The 17,505-nt window shown below is 37.1% G+C and overlaps 1 protein-coding gene across 10 annotated transcripts in view; it reads right to left on the reverse strand.

Moving 5' to 3' along the window:
• SPOPL (speckle type BTB/POZ protein like) overlaps window positions 1-17,505 on the reverse strand; it is a 59,784-nt gene that overhangs the window by 35,472 nt on the left and 6,807 nt on the right. For 3 of the 10 annotated variants that reach the window (XM_081579102.1, XM_081579106.1, XM_081579104.1), the window contains exon 2: window positions 13,333-13,422. The exons of the other annotated variants lie outside the window; for them this stretch is intronic. In XM_081579102.1, coding sequence (XP_081435228.1) covers window positions 13,333-13,348 — 16 coding nt within the window. In that variant the 5' untranslated portion in view covers window positions 13,349-13,422. The remainder of the gene's footprint in view (window positions 1-13,332; window positions 13,423-17,505) is intronic. 10 annotated transcript variants of the gene reach the window in all.

Consider the following 17,505-nt stretch of genomic DNA (forward strand, 5'->3'; position numbering starts at 1 on the left):
AGTGCCATTGTGCGGTAGTTTGAGCATTCTTCGGCAGTGCCTTTCTTTGGGAGTGGAAGGAAAACTGATCTTTTCCAGTCCTGTGGCCACTGCTGAGTTTTCCAAATTTGCTGGCATATTGAGTGCAGCACTTTCACAGTATCATCTTTCAGGATTTGAAATAGCTCAACTGGAATTCCATCACCTCCACTAGCTTGGTTCGTAGTGATGCTTCCTAAGGCCCACTTGACTTCACATTCCAGGATGTCTGGCTCTAAGTGAATGATCACACCATCGTGATTATCTGGGTCGTGAAGATCCTTTTTGTACAGGTCTTCTGTGTATTCCTGCCACTTCTTCTTAACAGCTTCTGCTTCTGTTAGGTTCATACCATTTCTGTCCTTTATTGAGGCCATCTTTGCATGAAATGTTCCCTTGGTATCTCTCATTTTCTTGAAGAGATCTCTAGTCTTTCCCATTCTATTGTTTTCCTCTATTTCTTTGCACTTATTACTGAGGAAGGCTTTCTTATCTCTCCTTGCTATTCTTTGGAACTCTGCATTCAAATGGGTATATCTTTCCTTTTCTCCTTTGCTTCTGGCTTCTCTTTTTTTCACAGCTATTTGTAAGGCCTCCTCAGACAGCCATTTTGCTTTTTTTGCATTTCTTTTTCTTAGGGGATGGCTTGATCTCTGTCTCCTGTACAATGTTATGAACCTCCGTCCATAGTTCATTAGGTGCTCTCTCAGATGTAGTCCCTTAAACCTATTTCTCACTTCCTCTGTATAATTTATGTCACACCTGAATGGTCTAGTGGTTTTGCCTACTTTCTTCAATTTATGTCTGAATTTGGCAATAAGGAGTTCATGATCCGAGCCACAGTCATCTCCCAGTCTTGTTTTTGCTGACTGTATAGAGCTTCTCCATCTTTGGCTGCAAAGCATATAATCAATCTGATTTTGGTGTTGACCATCTGGTGATATCCATGTGTACAGTCTTCTCTTGTGTTGTTGGAACAGGGTGTTTACTATGGCCAGTGCGTTCTCTTGGCAGAACTCTATTAGCCTTTGCCATGCTTCATTCTGTACTCCAAGGCCAAACCTGCCTGTTACGCCAGGTGTTTCTTGACTTCCTACTTTTGCATTCCAGTCCCCTATAATGAAAAGGACATCCTTTTTGGGTGTTAGTTCTAAAAGGCCTTCACAGAACCGTTCAACTTCAGCTTCTTCAGCATTACTCGTCAGGGCGTAGACTTGGATTACGGTGACATTGAATGGTTTGCCTTGGAAGCGAACAGAGATCATTCTGTAGTTTTTGAGACTGCATCCAAGTACTGCATTTCAGACCCTTTTGTTGACTATGATGGCTACTCCATTTCTTCTAAGGGATTCCCGCCCACAGTAGTAGATATAATGCTCATCTGAGTTAAATTCACCCATTCCAGTCCATTTTAGTTCTCTGATTCCTAGAATGTCAATATTCACTCTTGCCATCTTCTGTTTGACCACTTCCAATTTTCCTTGATTCATGGACCTAACATTCCCGGTTCCTATGCAATGTTGCTTTTTACAGCATAGGACCTTGCTTCCATTACCAGTCATATCCACAACTGGGTGTTGTTTTTGCTTTGGCTCCATTTCTTCATTCTTTCTGGAGTTATTTCTCCACTGATCTCCAGTAGCATATTGGGCCCCTACCGATCTGGGGAGTTCATCTTTCAGTGTCCTATATTTGTGCCTTTTCATACTGTTCATGGTGTTCTCGAGGCAAGAATACTGAAGTGGTTTGCCATTCCCTTCTCCAGTGGACCACATTTTGTCACAGCCAGCTCACATTAAATATACCTACCACCTCTATCATGTACTCCCCTTCATTTATTGTCTTTTATGACTGAGTTTTATATGTACAGTTTTGTTTTTAACCTAAACTATGATCTCCATGAAGGTTTTTTTCTTCATTTCTGCAGTGCAAGGTCTAGAGTTTATATTTTAAAAAGAAGCAAAGGACTAATTAAATGGTCTGAGGAATTAATGGAATAGCTAACTCAAACCTAGATGCAAAAAGAGAATAGCCATCTTGTAGCTCCAATCACTTAAACCAGTTTATTTCAAGTTTACTCAAGTTCACTAAAGTGTACATAACACAGAGAGAAAGGCTTCTCTTTGAAACAGAAACAGCTGTGACTCTCAGGAGAGTGATTAGACTCAGTGGCATCACATCTAGACACAGGTACTGGTAAAAGTCTTTAGGGAACAGGAACAGGAGGTGATGAAGGATACAGCAATGGAAACATTCTGAACCCTCAAGAGAAAAAAAAAAAGCTAGCTAAGGGTGGAAAGACCATTCTTTCCTCCTGACTATACATACTCCTATATAAGAGGAATGAGCTGGGGAGAGCGGGAGGAGGGTGTCAGCATCTAGGAGTTACAGCTAATGATGATGCAATTACACAGGGCCTTACTCCCCACCTTCCCTCACCACAGGGGTTGAGCAAATACTTCCTTTTACTTTATAGTCTTTGTTGTTGTTGTGTTAGTTGCTCAGTCATGTCTGATTCTTTGTGACCCCATGGACTGTAGCCTGCTAGGCTCTGTCTATGGAGTTTTCCAGGCAAGAACACTGGAGTGGGCAGCCTGTTCCTTCTCCAGGCGATCTTCTCAACCCAGGGATCAAACCCTAGGTCTCCTGCATTGCAGGCAGATTCTTTACCATCTGAACCACCTGGGCCTTTAACTTTTTCCTATTTTGGCTATTAATAGAGGCCTAAGTGAAGAAGTTGTTTACAGTCTGAACTCTCTGCCCAAAATAAAAGGTGACTTTTCTTTAAAATTTGGTAATTTGAAGTTTCTGTAAATCAAAAGCAGACTATCTGTAACCTGATATGGTCCAAATAGGTAGTTCCAACCTCTTATGTGATTACAAATAGTAGACTCACAGCTTTATATTTCTCTAGGGCAGTGATTCTCAAATTTAATTGTGCATGAGAATCACCTGGAAGGCTTGTTAAAGCAGAATACTGAGCCACAATCCCAGGGTTAATAATTTAGTGGGTCTGGGTCAGGCCCCAGAATTTACGGTTCCCAGGGTTAATAATTTAGTGGGTCTGGGTCAGGCCCCAGAATTTACGGTTCTAACAAGTCTCAGGTGGTGCTGATGCTGCTGATCTAGGAATTTCACACTGAGGACCACATTTCTAGTGTGAGGATTAGACCAGAAACCTATTAATACCAATAATACATTCATCTCATCATCACTGCTGCAGCTATCCATTTGTCCTCTGCTATGACTCAGTCTTCACATACTTTATTAGTCTACAGGCAGACTCAATGTTTTACCTAGGTATTATCCTGAGAGACTAGGCTAGTTTTTAACTTCTTTGTCCCAGGGTTTTATTCCAGTGTCATGGCACCTTTTTTGAAATCTATAACATCTTCTAACACCAATAGTAAGGAAGAAATTTTAATTATACATATATGGAAACTTAATTAGAACAGACAAAATAGACATTTTTAGACTAACTCTTTCTCTGTTTGATAAATCCTAAAAGTCATTAATACTTGGTGGGGAAGGTTTGTACAGCAGGAATTTAAAACCTCTGCTTACTGTTGCCTTATCAATCAACACGAAGGTTCTCCTTCAAAAAAAAAAAAAAGAGGAACCCCTGTGTGCACACACTGTAATCCCACAAAAATCACTCCATTTCTGTTGATTTAACATATTAAAAAAAAAAAAGGATTAAAAGTAAAAATCGTTTAACATTTCTCGACACAGACACACTATAGCTTATCTTAAAAAAGGTAAAAATGGAAAAAAGCCCTGGAATCCGTGTTGAGAGATCTGGATTCTACCCCAGCCCCTTTTGGCTTCAGGTCACACAGCAGAGCTTTTGGTTAAACAAAGCATTCAGGGCAAGAATCACTAAATCTGATCCAGTTCTACCATAAGCTTATACAGGGAGACTCATACACTGTAGACTAAGAGGTACTCAGTATCACTACATGATCTCCTCATAGTGCAATGACCTTCTTGGGGAAAAAAATAAACTACCAATCACTTCTAAACCTGATTGCTTTTCCTGTAGCATTACATATTAAGGACACTCTGGATCTTTGGCAACCATTAAAAAAAAAAAAATCATCATTTAAAAACAACTAGATTTGTATGTCATGCTAGTTGCTACAAGCTCATTTGTTTTCTTATTACTTATGTAAATAACTTATATACAAGGCACAATGAGAAAATTATAAGCCTAGATAGAACTGTATTAGAGGCCATATTCCCTTAAAAATATATGAAGCACATAATTTCACTTTTTAAAAGGAGGCTATTTCCAGAAATCTTATAAAGACAATATGGGATTTTAAAAAATCAGCCTTATTTAAATGCTTAGCATGGCACTTTATAACTATGTTCATTAAACCTCATTAAGATTTTAAATTACAGTGACATATAAACTGTGGTGAACCAAAAAGGGCAAAACTAGCAGTCAGGAGACAACTCAGTATGGCAAGCTGCAAGACCGCCTCCCTATTATTTTGTTTTTACTCATTCATTTCTTCCTTTATAGTCTATTTCTCTCAGCCCCTCCCCAATCACTGACTTGTGCTCTACACTGAGCTAAGGTCTGTGGAAACAAGGAAGACATAATATGAACTAGATCTCACAAGTCCCTTCGGGTAAAACCTTTATCAGGGCTCTAATTTATAAATTATAACAACACTTTTTTCTCAAACTCGAGAGAAGCTATCTCAATGAACAAACAACAGATAAGTTAACCATATCTCTTCTTTAAGCATCAACAGTGTTTTAATCTGTCCACCTTAACTGCCACTTCTGTAAAACATTTACTAACCAAACACTTAAGTTTACTCCCATACCATTTTCTTCAGCAAAATGAATAATTCCTTAGCTACTACCCAAGCACTTTCATAACCAATGCCTCGCAAACAGGATTAATCAAGTGTAGTTATTAGTATAGTAATCCACAAGATTTTACTTTGTAGTTTAGAATTTTACTCTTACACATATTATCTCATTTGATCCTTTAAACAACTAAATGAAGTAGCTACTTCTACAGAGAAACTGAAAAACAGAAGTAATATGATCTAAGGTCACAGAGTTAAAAAAAAACAAAACCCAAAAGACAAAAAAGTAACTCAGAAATTGAGTCCAGGATTCTTAATTGGAAATACTATGGTTTTTCAATTCATCAAACACGCAGAACTCCTTGAGATGATTCTATTTTCAACTTTACATAACTACTGCCTATTGTATAAGATGGCATATACTAAGCAAAGACATACTGATTAGATTTGAAGTCACTACTGGAAAAGTGTTACATATTTACTAGACAGCACATAATTTGTTGTCTCCTAAAAATCAAAGTACCAGGTAGGATTTAGTATCATAGAATGATCCACAGAACACCATCAGGGTTAAGAATTTGGTTTCTGATTTTAGACTTGGGTACAAATTCTGCAGCTGGATCTCAATTTTCTTGTTTGTAAATTGGGAATAATAAATGGTAATATCTCAAATGACTGCTATATTGAATGGGACTGTATAGACAACACCTAATATAGTGCCTGGTACACAGAACACACTAAATAAATTGGTTCAATGTGTATGAGTACTAATATAAAATTAAAAAATAGAACTAGTTTACAAAACAGTAATAATCTCATGAACTACAAAGAACAGTTAAATTTGCCTGAATATGTTTTTGAGGTTCTGTTTTTGCTTTTTTAACCTTTATCATTTGGCTCTTCATCAGCTATTACATGAGCTATGAATGCCGCTGCTCTCACACTGCTTATCTCTAACAGCTTCCACCTCCCTTTTAACGCAAGTAACGTGGAGATGTAGCTGTACAAAGATAGACTGATGCCCAAAGTGTCTCTTAGAAATTGCATAATCTCCAAGAGAACTTTCTGGAGTAATGGAAATGATCCCACATCTTGATTGGTCTGTTGTTACATAGGTGAATATACCTGTCAAAACTCATCAAAATGGACACGCAGGAAAAGACCTGTACATGACATAGTGCAAATCAAAAAAAAAAAAAAAAAATCTTTTTTAGGTTTTATAACTCTTGAACAAGTTACTTTCTCATTCTGGCCCTTACCTTTCTCATCCTCAGAAAGGCAATAATTTCTCACTCAGAAAGAATATAATGAGTGTCAAGAGATAAGGTCTATAAAATACTTACAGTAGTTTCTGCACAGTTAGTTGCCAATTCTGGATCCACTTACATTAACCCTAGGCATTGTTCAGCTTTATCTGAGTACTAAAACCTTCATCCATAATAAAAGCTATATTTCCTCCCTTCCCTCTCCCTTTTCCTACTCTTCCCCTCATCTATTTTAGGAAAATATGAGTAAACATGTGATTAAAGCTTTAGCCTCCACAGGGTATTAATTTATTTTTTTAAATCATAAGTCATTTTTCTTCAAAGTTCTCCTTCTTCTCATTTAATTACAGTAAAAAACATGGCAATTGCCTGGTGGACCAGTGGTTAAGACTCTTGTGCTTTCACTGCTGATGGCCAGGGTTTCCTAGTGGGGGAACTAAAATTTTGTAAACCAAGTGGCATGGCCAAAAACAAAACAGAGTAACAGTTCCTTTTACTAGTTTTCAAGTCACTTTTTAAAAAGTGTCTAAGCAATGTTCTTTGTTCTAGAATTCCAGGACACTAGAACAATTTCATGTTCATCTAGCATTTACTGAGCAAACATTCATTAAGAACCTAAATCAGCCAGGCATTGAAGAAACATAGATAAGGTCAGAGAGGCAAATACCTAGTTAGAGCAGATCAAGTAAAACCACTAATAAAAAAGTCTTACCAAATAACAAAAATATTGCAAAATAAAAGTCTTACCAAATAACAAAATATTTAAACTAGAAATTCAGCTCCTCAGTTGTACTAGACTCATTTTCAGTGCTCAATAGATGCAAGTGACCAAAGGCTACCAATAATGGAACATGGGGATCATAGCACCCTTCCACCACCACAAAAAGCTCTACTAAAAAATGCTGCTTACCCATTCTATTCCAGAACCACTCAGTCACGATTTCAGCTTATGTAACCTACAATTTTCCACTGATACCACTTGCTGCCATCATTCTGATTTCATGAATCTTGCAAGCTGCATGAACATGGAACAGGCTGGTACCCAAAGAGATGAAGGCAGAGGCATCAAATCTCTTACCATCACCCAAGAGGAGTTAGTTGCTCCTTATCACTAATGTTCCAGTCCACTTCTAATCATGGAGAGCCCCACCCTGATACTGTCACTGGTTATAATGTATCTGAGATGGGTTCGGGAAAGAGAGGAGTACTTAAAAGTTTTACCTCCTTTTAAGACAGACCTCACTATTACACATGTCTCTTACCTATCACTAGACCACACTATGGCAGCAGCTAGAAATAAAAATTCTACCAAACTACTAAGGCTTATTTTAAAGCAGTTGTTAACAACAATATTTCATTAAAATAAAGACATTACAAATGTTAAATCAGACAAGATGCTGGGACAGAAGACATAAACTAGTACTAACCTAGACAATTAGGAAAAACCATCATCCTTGAGAAAGATATGAGGAACAACTTTTGAGAACTCTTAGATTATAAAATCTAGGGGAAAGAAATTGTCTATATCTTTATACCCTGCATGTCTATAACCAGGAAAATATTTCATATAGCTGCTTAGTTTACAGAGGAAAAAAAAGATGAAAAAAAAAGGGGGGGGGTGCGGACAAAGAGAAAGAAGTTGAAAGAAAGAAATGAAGCTGATCCATGAAGAACAATGTGTTAAGAGACCCTGGATTTTAATTCAGTCTTTTTGAAATGATGTAACACATGGTCAACCTAGACTAAATAAAAGGAGGCTATTGCCATCTACCTACCAGCCCTGACCTCTCAAGGAAATGCTTTGCAAAATAGATGTTCTTATACCTCAAGAGAACACTTGAGAACATGAATGCCATGTCAGCTCTTCTGACGATGAGCTAATAATTTCATGATTTTTATGACTAGCAAATCAGTAGCTACTCAAGAATATGTAGAGCACCAGTATTAATCAAAGAGCTGCACTACCCAGGAACAGTACTTTCTAGCAAGAAATAAGGTCAGATATTAAAATACTAGCTCTACAAATGCATAAGACAATGTTAAAAAGGGAAAACTATGAGTTCATCTGCAGTTATGAGTCTCTAAACAACATAGCAAGCTGTGGGCATTTGGTAAAATTTGCTCAACTTTCAAGTTCTGAAAATTGAGTAAGCTTGGCTGTGTAGACAGCACTTCCTTTATTTAAGGGGCAGCAAAACCTCACAAAATAATGAATGAACACAACCTACAATCTGGGTAGACAGTCAAGAGCAAGTGCATTCCAGCTTTGCATAATTAGAGCTTTGGGGCAATGCTACAGACTAACTCAATAAAAGGGCCTACAAAACTTTTTGCAGGGTTGCAAAATCTTAAAACCTTTCCCAAGTTTAGCAACAGCTAGGCAGAAATGAACCATTTATCAGAAAGTCAGTAAACTATACAGCAAAGCTGCAATTTTCATGACAGCATTATTTTCCTTAAATTATACTTACATTTGTTTTATATTCTGCATCTTACCAACTGACAAGGCAACCAGAATCATTTGATGAGTTTTATGAAAATATACAAGTCTCTATTTTCCTTTGGTGTGCACACGGGAGGGGTATGTGAGTATGCTTGAAGAAAGGAATCATGTATATTTTGAAAAACTAGTCATACCACTTTACACCCACCAGAACAGCTAAATAAATCAAACAATATCAAGCAAATGTTGCAGAGTATGTGGGACAAATAGAACCCTCATTCACTATTGAAAAGACACTTTGGAAACACTGGGTAATATAAACTGAAACAGAACAAAAACACACATGGTCCAAAAATTCTACTACAGCAATTCTGTGCACATGTGCAGCAAAAGATATGTACGAGAATATTCTATAGGGGCATTAGGCATTGTGACTCAAAACTGGAAACCACCGAGATGTTCATCAACAGTAGAAGGGATAAATTACAGTATTTATACATACATAGTCATACAACAGGATGGAATACAATAGAATGAGAAAGAAGAAGCTACCACACTATACACTACACTGACGGATCACATAAAAATTGATTTTAGAAGCCACACACAAGCGTGTTGTTGCGTACAATGTTAAGTGCATGTCCATGAATGTATGTTACATTCCAATAAAAGTCTACCTAAAATTGGAAAAGCAAATCAATATATAATAAATAAGCAACTCTGATGCCTAAACATTTATAATACAATCTGATTCCCAGTGCCATGTCTCCTCCATGCCAAAACCGGGATAGAACACTTAAAAAAATATCCTCCCTCATGCTAATCTAAACCATTTTTACATTAAAACAAAGAAGGCTATATTAGGGTAATGGAATGCAAGAGTCAAATCCGTTTTAGGAGAGAAGACACTAATCTGAAAAGAATTTCAACACCAAAGCTCTCCCTCTCTACATTACCTGGACCACACTCAGATCTTCACCACCTAAAAGGGCACTCTTCTCTGCCATTTATTTAATGGAAACATTTGAAAAGTAATGACCTACCCTAGCAGGGTAGTTATGAGGATTGAAACAAAAAGAGCAGATATATCAAATCTTCAGCACTGTGCCTATGCACTCAATGACTAAACAGTATTAATAAATCCTAAATAGTGAGTCTTCCAGGTCAAGGGCTATTTCCAATTTATTACTGAAATACAGAACCCACCATTTAATAGTTGGTCAATTTATGGAATAAATGAATGATGTGAGTGTAAAACAGAAAGAAATAAAAACAAGGCAAAAGTGGGAAAAGGGGAAATACCAAGAAGCTCAAAGGAAGGGCTTACTTTTATATCAGGGTAAATGACAAGATTTTAAATCTCAAATGAAGCAACAAGGAACTTCCCCGGTGGTCCAGTGGCTGAGAGCCCACCTGCCAATGCACAGGACATAAATTCGATTCTTGGTCCAGGAAGATCCCATATGCCATGAAGCAACTAAGCCCATGTGCTGCAACCAGTGAATCCTGTGCAGCTAGAGCCTGTGCTACCCAACAAGAAAAGCCACTGCAGTGAGAAGCCCACACACTGCAAACAGAGTGCAGACCCCTCAACTAGAGAAAGCCTTGGCTCAAGAAGGAAGACCCAGTGCAGCCAAAAAGAAATAAATAAACCTAAAAAAAAATGAAGCAACAGGCATTTCTCTGGCAGCGCAGAGGTTAAGACTGTGCTTCCAATGCTGGGGGGGAGGGGGAGGGCGGGGGCAAGGACACGGGTTTGATCCCTGGTCAGGGAACTAGGATCCCCCATGCCTCCTGGTGTGGCAAAAAAAAAAAAAAAAAAAAGTGACGCAACAAAACCACGTACATATTAAAACTTTTAAAATAAATAAAAACTGCTTCACATATAAAAATAAAAACTTTTCCTCCATATATTTCAGTGCAGAAGCCAGATGTTTTAAATATAGTTCTTTAATAATGAAACTCTTAAAAATATTTCCAAATGAATTCCTTATGAGGTTGACAGGAATCATAAGTATATAACAGGTTATTTTTAAGATATCTGTCACAGCACATCAACATTCTGATTAAATATGTCATAACAGAAAGGAAAGCAGATTTCACTGAACCCTTATACAGTAGTATTATTTTTATGAATTTAGGTATCAAAATCATGAAGATGGCAATCTTACTAATACTAATACTAATTACTTACTAATTTCAAAGACAAATTAACAAAATACTTTTAATCTCTATTGGGTGCACAAAGTAACAATGAACTATTAGATCCTTTTCCCCTTCCTTTTAAGCATCTCCTTATTCTTAGGTTAAGAATAAGAATCTTATTTAATTAACTGTTTTTAATTAACCAACATTTACACAAAGCAATTTATGTGGAAAGCATTACTCTAAATGTAAACAAAACTCATTTGGTTCTTATAACAACTCTTAACAAGGTAGGTATGGTTATCTTTTCCATTTTACAGATAAGAACACGGAGGCAGAGACACTAAGTAACCCACCTAAAGCCAGAAAGCTATTAAAAAGCAGACTGGATGCACTCTTAACCTCTACGGTATACTGCCTAGAGATCTCTGAGGTAAAGTAAAACTAAATTTATCCTGACTTCACTTGCTGTTGGGAGGTTAGTTATGTTGATGATCTTGGGTGATAACCATAAAATGAAACAGCACTAATGGCACATTTCATAAATTCTAAGATACCAATTTTTTTTTAATATATAGTCTAGCATGTCTGAAACTGATGGCATTTTAAAACTGCAACTGACAGTACTCTCCCTCTCTGGCGTATAAAAAATAATAGTGCATCTGGTAATTGCTGGCAAGTATGCTTCAAAAACTTACGGTATGACCCTCATGGGTTAGTGCTAAGTAAATAAGATAAAATATCTAAATTACTTCACAGGTCTGGTACAGGACTTTAAAAAGGGTATTTCTTCCCCAAAATGATCTATGACGAAATTCCAGGTCAAGGTATCTTTACACTGCAGTTAGTTGTTACTTTCTCAGGCCCACGTTGAACTAAACCTGGTTATGTACTGCTAGGGAAAAACAACTAGTTTCATTATACAATCTGATGAAGAAATACAGAATTTTGGGTGGGAAAAAGGCTGGCAGACAAAATAACAGCGAAAATGAGATACCTGAGAAAATAAAATCAACAGGAAAGCATAAATCAAGATACCTCGTCAGTACCACTTGATTCAAGCCAGTTCTCAAATGCCACTGATAAAATGCTCACTTAAGTATCTTCAGTTTTTTAAAAAATGTGCTTTGAATGCAACCAGAATTGACCAAATATGCTTGGTGTGTGCCCATACCCTACTTGAACTACTCTAACAAAACTGGACATGTTAAACTTAACGGCCATATTGCATATCTGTCGCATAGCTATAACCACTGTAACTGGTTAACAAAGGTTTAAACTGATCCTAAGAGTGGCCACCAAAAAAATTTAAATAAATAAAGTTATTCATTCAGGACTTTCATGCAAGGAACACAGGTTTGATCCCTGATCTGGGAGGACTCCACAAGCTGCGGAGCAACTAAGCCTCTGCACCATAACTACTGAGCCCCCACTCTAGAGCCCGAAAGCTGAAACTATTGAGTCCATGTGCTGCAACTACTGAAGCCCGTGTGCCTAGGGGCTGTGCTCCACAACAAGAAAAGCCACTACAATGAGAAGCCCACACACTGCAACAAAGAGTAGCTCCACTTGCTTTAACTAGAGAAAGCCCACACACAGCAAAAAAGAACTAATGCAGTCAATATATAAATGTTTTTAAAAAATTCAATGTATTTAAATATTCCTGTGTCAATACTTGCCTTGATAATTTCAGGATGAATAATATTCAACTTTTTCTTTGTCTGCTTTTGTCTTAGTGGTTAAAGCTACCTTTCAGGGTAATTTCCCATTAAAACACCAAAACTGCATCCAGATTACAACTAAAAAAAAAACCCAACTGCACACTTTACCTTAAAAGTCACTTAATTTTGATGGGGCAGGAGGGAGGGGACAAAACGCACTTTCACAAAACTGAAAATGTGTTCTGTAAATATACCCAGGCAGGAAACAATGGTATCTTCTTTAATGGTGTATTAAATCTCAAATAATATTTTAAAAGCCTCATACTACTTTTCAATCACACTACAACCTTTGAGATACCACATCACCTAATAAATAGCACAGTGAAACCTCTCTTCTTTTGTATTTGTTATTCTTAATTATTTTTATTCCTATATTACTTACACTTTAAGTGTATAAACAACCTATCCCAGCCATAGTTTGAGCCCATGCTATTTTATATCTGTAGACCAAATTTTTTAAAACTATTTTTTTATGTATGTAAAGTTCTATTTCACATAGTTATATAATTCAGAATTTAATGCTAATAATTATCCTGTCCTCCTTTAGAACATGTAGGTAAGTCTGAAGAATATCTGAAGAGTTCTGCATATGTATATATAAATAAAAGGCTTGGGAAAGTGTACCTGTAAGAACCATAATATACAAAAAATATATAGGTGTCGTACAAGAACTTATTAAGATTTAAAAAACCAAAAACCAGGGAGAAGACGAGCAAAAGACAGGAGGAACTAATAAAAGGACTTTTTTTTAAGTTATAATTTTCTTAATATAAAATGGAAAGAAGACTCCTTAGCAGATTAGAATAATCTAATGATGTTTCTACAAAAACTTAAGAAAGGATTTCAGTAGCAAAAATTTTGCTGGAGTCTATCCTGTCTTTTTAAAACAGATGTCTTCTAGAATCTTTACTTACTGTGTTGGTAAACCATAAAGAAGGCTGAGTGTTGAAGAATCGATGCTTTCGAACTGAGTCGCTGGAGAAGACTCTTGTGAGTCCCTTGGACTGCAAAGAGATCAAACTAGTCAATCCTAAAGGAAACCAACCCTGAATATTCACTGGAAATGAGCTCCCTGATGCTGGCAAAAGGAGAAGAGGCCGGCAGAGGATGAGATGGTTGATGCAACAGCCATGAATTTGAGCAAACTCTGGGAGATAGTGGAGGACAGAGGAGCCTTGTGTGCTGCAGTTTATGGGGTTGCAGAGTCAGAACTCCACAATACTTTGGTCACCTGATGTGAAGAACTGACACATTTGAAAAGACCCTGATGATGGGAAAGACTGAAGGCAGGAGGAGAAGGGGATGACAGAGGATGAGATGGTTGAATGGCATCACCGACTTAATGGACATGAATTTGAGTAAACTCTGGGAGTTGGTGAGGGACAGGGAAGTCTGGCGTGCTGCAGTCCATGGGGTCGAAAAGAGTTGGACACGACTGAGTGACTGAACTGAACTGAAAGAGTCGGACTCAACTTAGTGACTGAACAACAAAGCCCATTTTAACATAATTTCTCTTTCTAATACACTTTTTTGTCCACTAAGGTTTTGCCAATTACAGCATTCTTCGTGAAGGAATCCCTGAAAATAAACTGTGTTCTACTATGATGTAAGACTTTAAGTCTCAGACCATTTAGACTATCTAAAATAGCATTTACGGTATCAGAGGACTGCTATTATTCCATTGAGACCCAAAGTACGATCACTGATCATATCTGATGGATAGGAGTAAACTCCTAGCAATCCTTACCAAGGCCTTCATTTTAATTCTCTAAATTTGAGAAAAAGTTGTATGTATAAAATTTCTCCAATCCAAAAAAAAAAATCATTAAAATATAACCAAAATATTCAAGTTATACTGTCACTTAATGATTCTATAAATATAGGTTATAAAATATAAAGCTAACCAGCAAAAACAAAACACCACCTAGGACAATAACAAAGAAAATCTTTAAATTTTGAAGGTATTCAGAAGCTATCTCCGTGTTTGGTGGCTAAATGGGAAGTGATATTAATCAAAACAGCAAATAGAAAGATGTACAAGTTCAAGAGACAAACTTCTGAATGGTATGGCCAAACTCTAATCTACCACCCAGACACGTGCCTTGCCACAATCCCTTGCCTTTGCAAGCTTTCAAAATAAACTCCTTTACCCCTGCATTGCCCTTTCCATCTCTCCATTTGTCCTTCCGAAACGCTCTGCCCAATGGTCTGCTTTCTTTTGAAAGCTTTCCCTAAGGCCCCTTCTCTCTGCTTACAAGGCAACCTGAATAAACTGCTATGATAGCACCAATCACACTACACAACATTTAACTGTCCATTGCCCCTTGACTCTGAGGTCTAAGTGAATTCTGAAAAGTCCAATAATAGTTAATACTTGATTAACAGTACTTAAAAAATATATTCTATTTGAATATATTAAAAATGAATGAATGAATGAGTTTGAGATGCTTATAGAACATCCAGATACTGATAAACAGAAACATGGCTCTGAGCTCAAGAAGGAAGACATGGTTCATGTTATAGATAACATTTTACCCTAAATCTATAGGCAGATTAAAGAAAAATTCATAATCAAATAGTTTATGGATGGACAGACAACTGAGACATAACATTTTTTGCCCATAAAATACAATGTGTACTCTTCATTGTTGTTGAAGTCATTAGGTCGTGTCTGACTCTTTTGTGACCCCATGAACTGTAGCCCGTCAGGCTCCTCTGGCCATAGGATTTCCCAGGCAAGCATACTGAAGTGGGTTACCATTGCGTTCTCCAGGGGATCTTCCTGACCCACGGATCAAACTTGTGTCTCCTGTATTGGTAGGTGGATTCTCTACCACTGAGCCACCAAGGAAGCCCTGTGTTCTCTCGAATTTCCAACTTAATTGATTTCTCAGCTTCAATCAACATAGATTAGCCACACCCTCCTTTTTCGGTCTATTGCCTTGGCTTCAGTGATGCTAAGGAAAATATTCTTCAACCTCTGGCTATATCTTCTCTGTCCCCTTTGCTCCATTTCTTTTTCTCAATGTTAAATACTGAAGAGTCGTAGGGGACCACATCCCTTTATCTTCTCTATGTACTTTCTGCTTAGGCAATCTCAACCCCCACCTTCCACATTAAGACATCCATTAACAGCTATATACTGATTATTCCCCACTGAATCATGATCAATATGTCCCCTATTACCATAAACTAACATAAAACTGCTCCCTCCTCCCCCACTATTCCCCTGTATTATGCACAAGAACCACTAACCCTGGAAATCAGCCTTCTCCTCTCCCTAGACTTCCAAATCGAATCCACCACCAAATCCTATTAACTTTACTTCTCAAATATTTGTCAAATTCAGCTACTTTATCACTGCCAAGTCTGGACCAAAATTTCATTATCTCTTGCCTAAATTACAAAAATAGCTGAATTCAATTCTGCTCAAAGTGTGATCTGTGGACCCATACTGATCCACAAACTCTTGTTATTGGTGTGAGACAAGGTAAACACAGCAAGAGAGGGCACTCAGAAATTTTTAGAGCAATTTGATACACACTGCCACAATATCCATTTTATTGTACATTACCAAAATACCACACAAATTATAAAGTAAAACAAAACAAAACAGGTCCTTCACCACAGATAAGTTTGAGAAGCACTGGCCTAACTGGCCTCCTTGCTTTTACTCTTGCTTGTCTCCAATCTGTCCTCAACAGAGCGGCCAAGTGATGGTTTTAAAGCAAAAATTTAAGTAACTTATTCAGCTGTTTGACATTCTCCAGTGGCTTTCCACTACCCCTAGGATTAATTACAAAAGACAGGTAAATCCTACTGCTGAGATTTTACAAAATTTTTTTTTTTTCAGAAAGGTTAAGAATCTTGTTTAAAGTAACCAACAAAGAATTGGAAGATTGGAAGGTCTGAGAGGCAACAAAGGATAACAGACTCTACAACCATATGACCTGGCTCCACTGCTTACTTAGCTGTGTGATTTTGCGGAAGTAATCTGATTCTCAGGTTTCTTATTTGTGAAATGGAGATTAAAGGCTCTTCAAAGGGGGATTGTTGAGAAGTTTAAACAAGTTAACATATATAAATCATTTTAAAGAATGGCTGGCCCAGTGCTTTAGAAGTATTAGTGATTATCATTATCTTTAACATTTTACTAGTGCTCTTAGAAGGTAATTTTATCGTCTTACTTGCTTATTGTCTGTCAGTGCCACATTAAGATATAAATTACAAAAAAAAAGGCTGTATTATTATTCTCTGATGGAACTCTTCTCAGAAGACTTAAACCCTATAGAAACTGAGTTAAGTGACTATTTCCTCAGTTCTTTCTTTCTCAAGCATAGGGCAGAGCTAGAACCAATCTAGGTGCACAGAATAGTAGTTAATTCATTACATATTCTGGATGCTTTAGAGCAATAGGGCCTGATATTTACTGGAACCCCAGCTGAAAAGGGCTGCTCTTGTGTATTCCCCAAAGTCTGGTGTGATGTAGGTGCTCATTAAATATTTTTGGAAAGAATGGTTCTTTTCAAAACCAAAGGAATAGTGCTTAGCACAAAGTAGCTACTAATTGTCAATTTCATTCCACCCCCTTCAAAATATCTACAAACTTTAAAAGTATGATTCTATGGGATCTTGAACTGGGGGAGTCTATATTATTTAAAGCCAAAAATGCAGAATACAGACAGTAAGAAAGCCAAGAAATAGAAACCAATGTTGGCAGGAACTATGTGGAAACAGTAAGAGGTGGAAGATAGGTAGAATGTGGATATGCAGGGGAAAGAGCAAAGGTTATTCTAGGTCAGGGAATAACATAAGCAGCAGAGACAGTGTCATCCAAAGTTTAAAGAACATTACATTGGTGATACCAAAAAAAAAAAGATTTTAAGCTATACACAGGCAAAATATTTGCAAAGTTCCATATGCATATGTTTTTATGTGTAATTAGGACAGCAAATTTTGATTCCAAGCTTTTACTACTTATAACAACATTAAGTTAACAGAACTTATTTGGACTTTTAAAAAAAGTGAGTTGTTTAAAAAAAAGTATCAAGAAAACAATGCACAGGAAGAGAGCAAATATGACAAAT

This window comes from Giraffa tippelskirchi, chromosome 3 (genome assembly GCF_054371585.1).
Source record: "Giraffa tippelskirchi isolate mGirTip1 chromosome 3, T2T-mGirTip1v1.2.pri, whole genome shotgun sequence".
Classification (NCBI taxonomy): domain Eukaryota; kingdom Metazoa; phylum Chordata; class Mammalia; order Artiodactyla; family Giraffidae; genus Giraffa; species Giraffa tippelskirchi.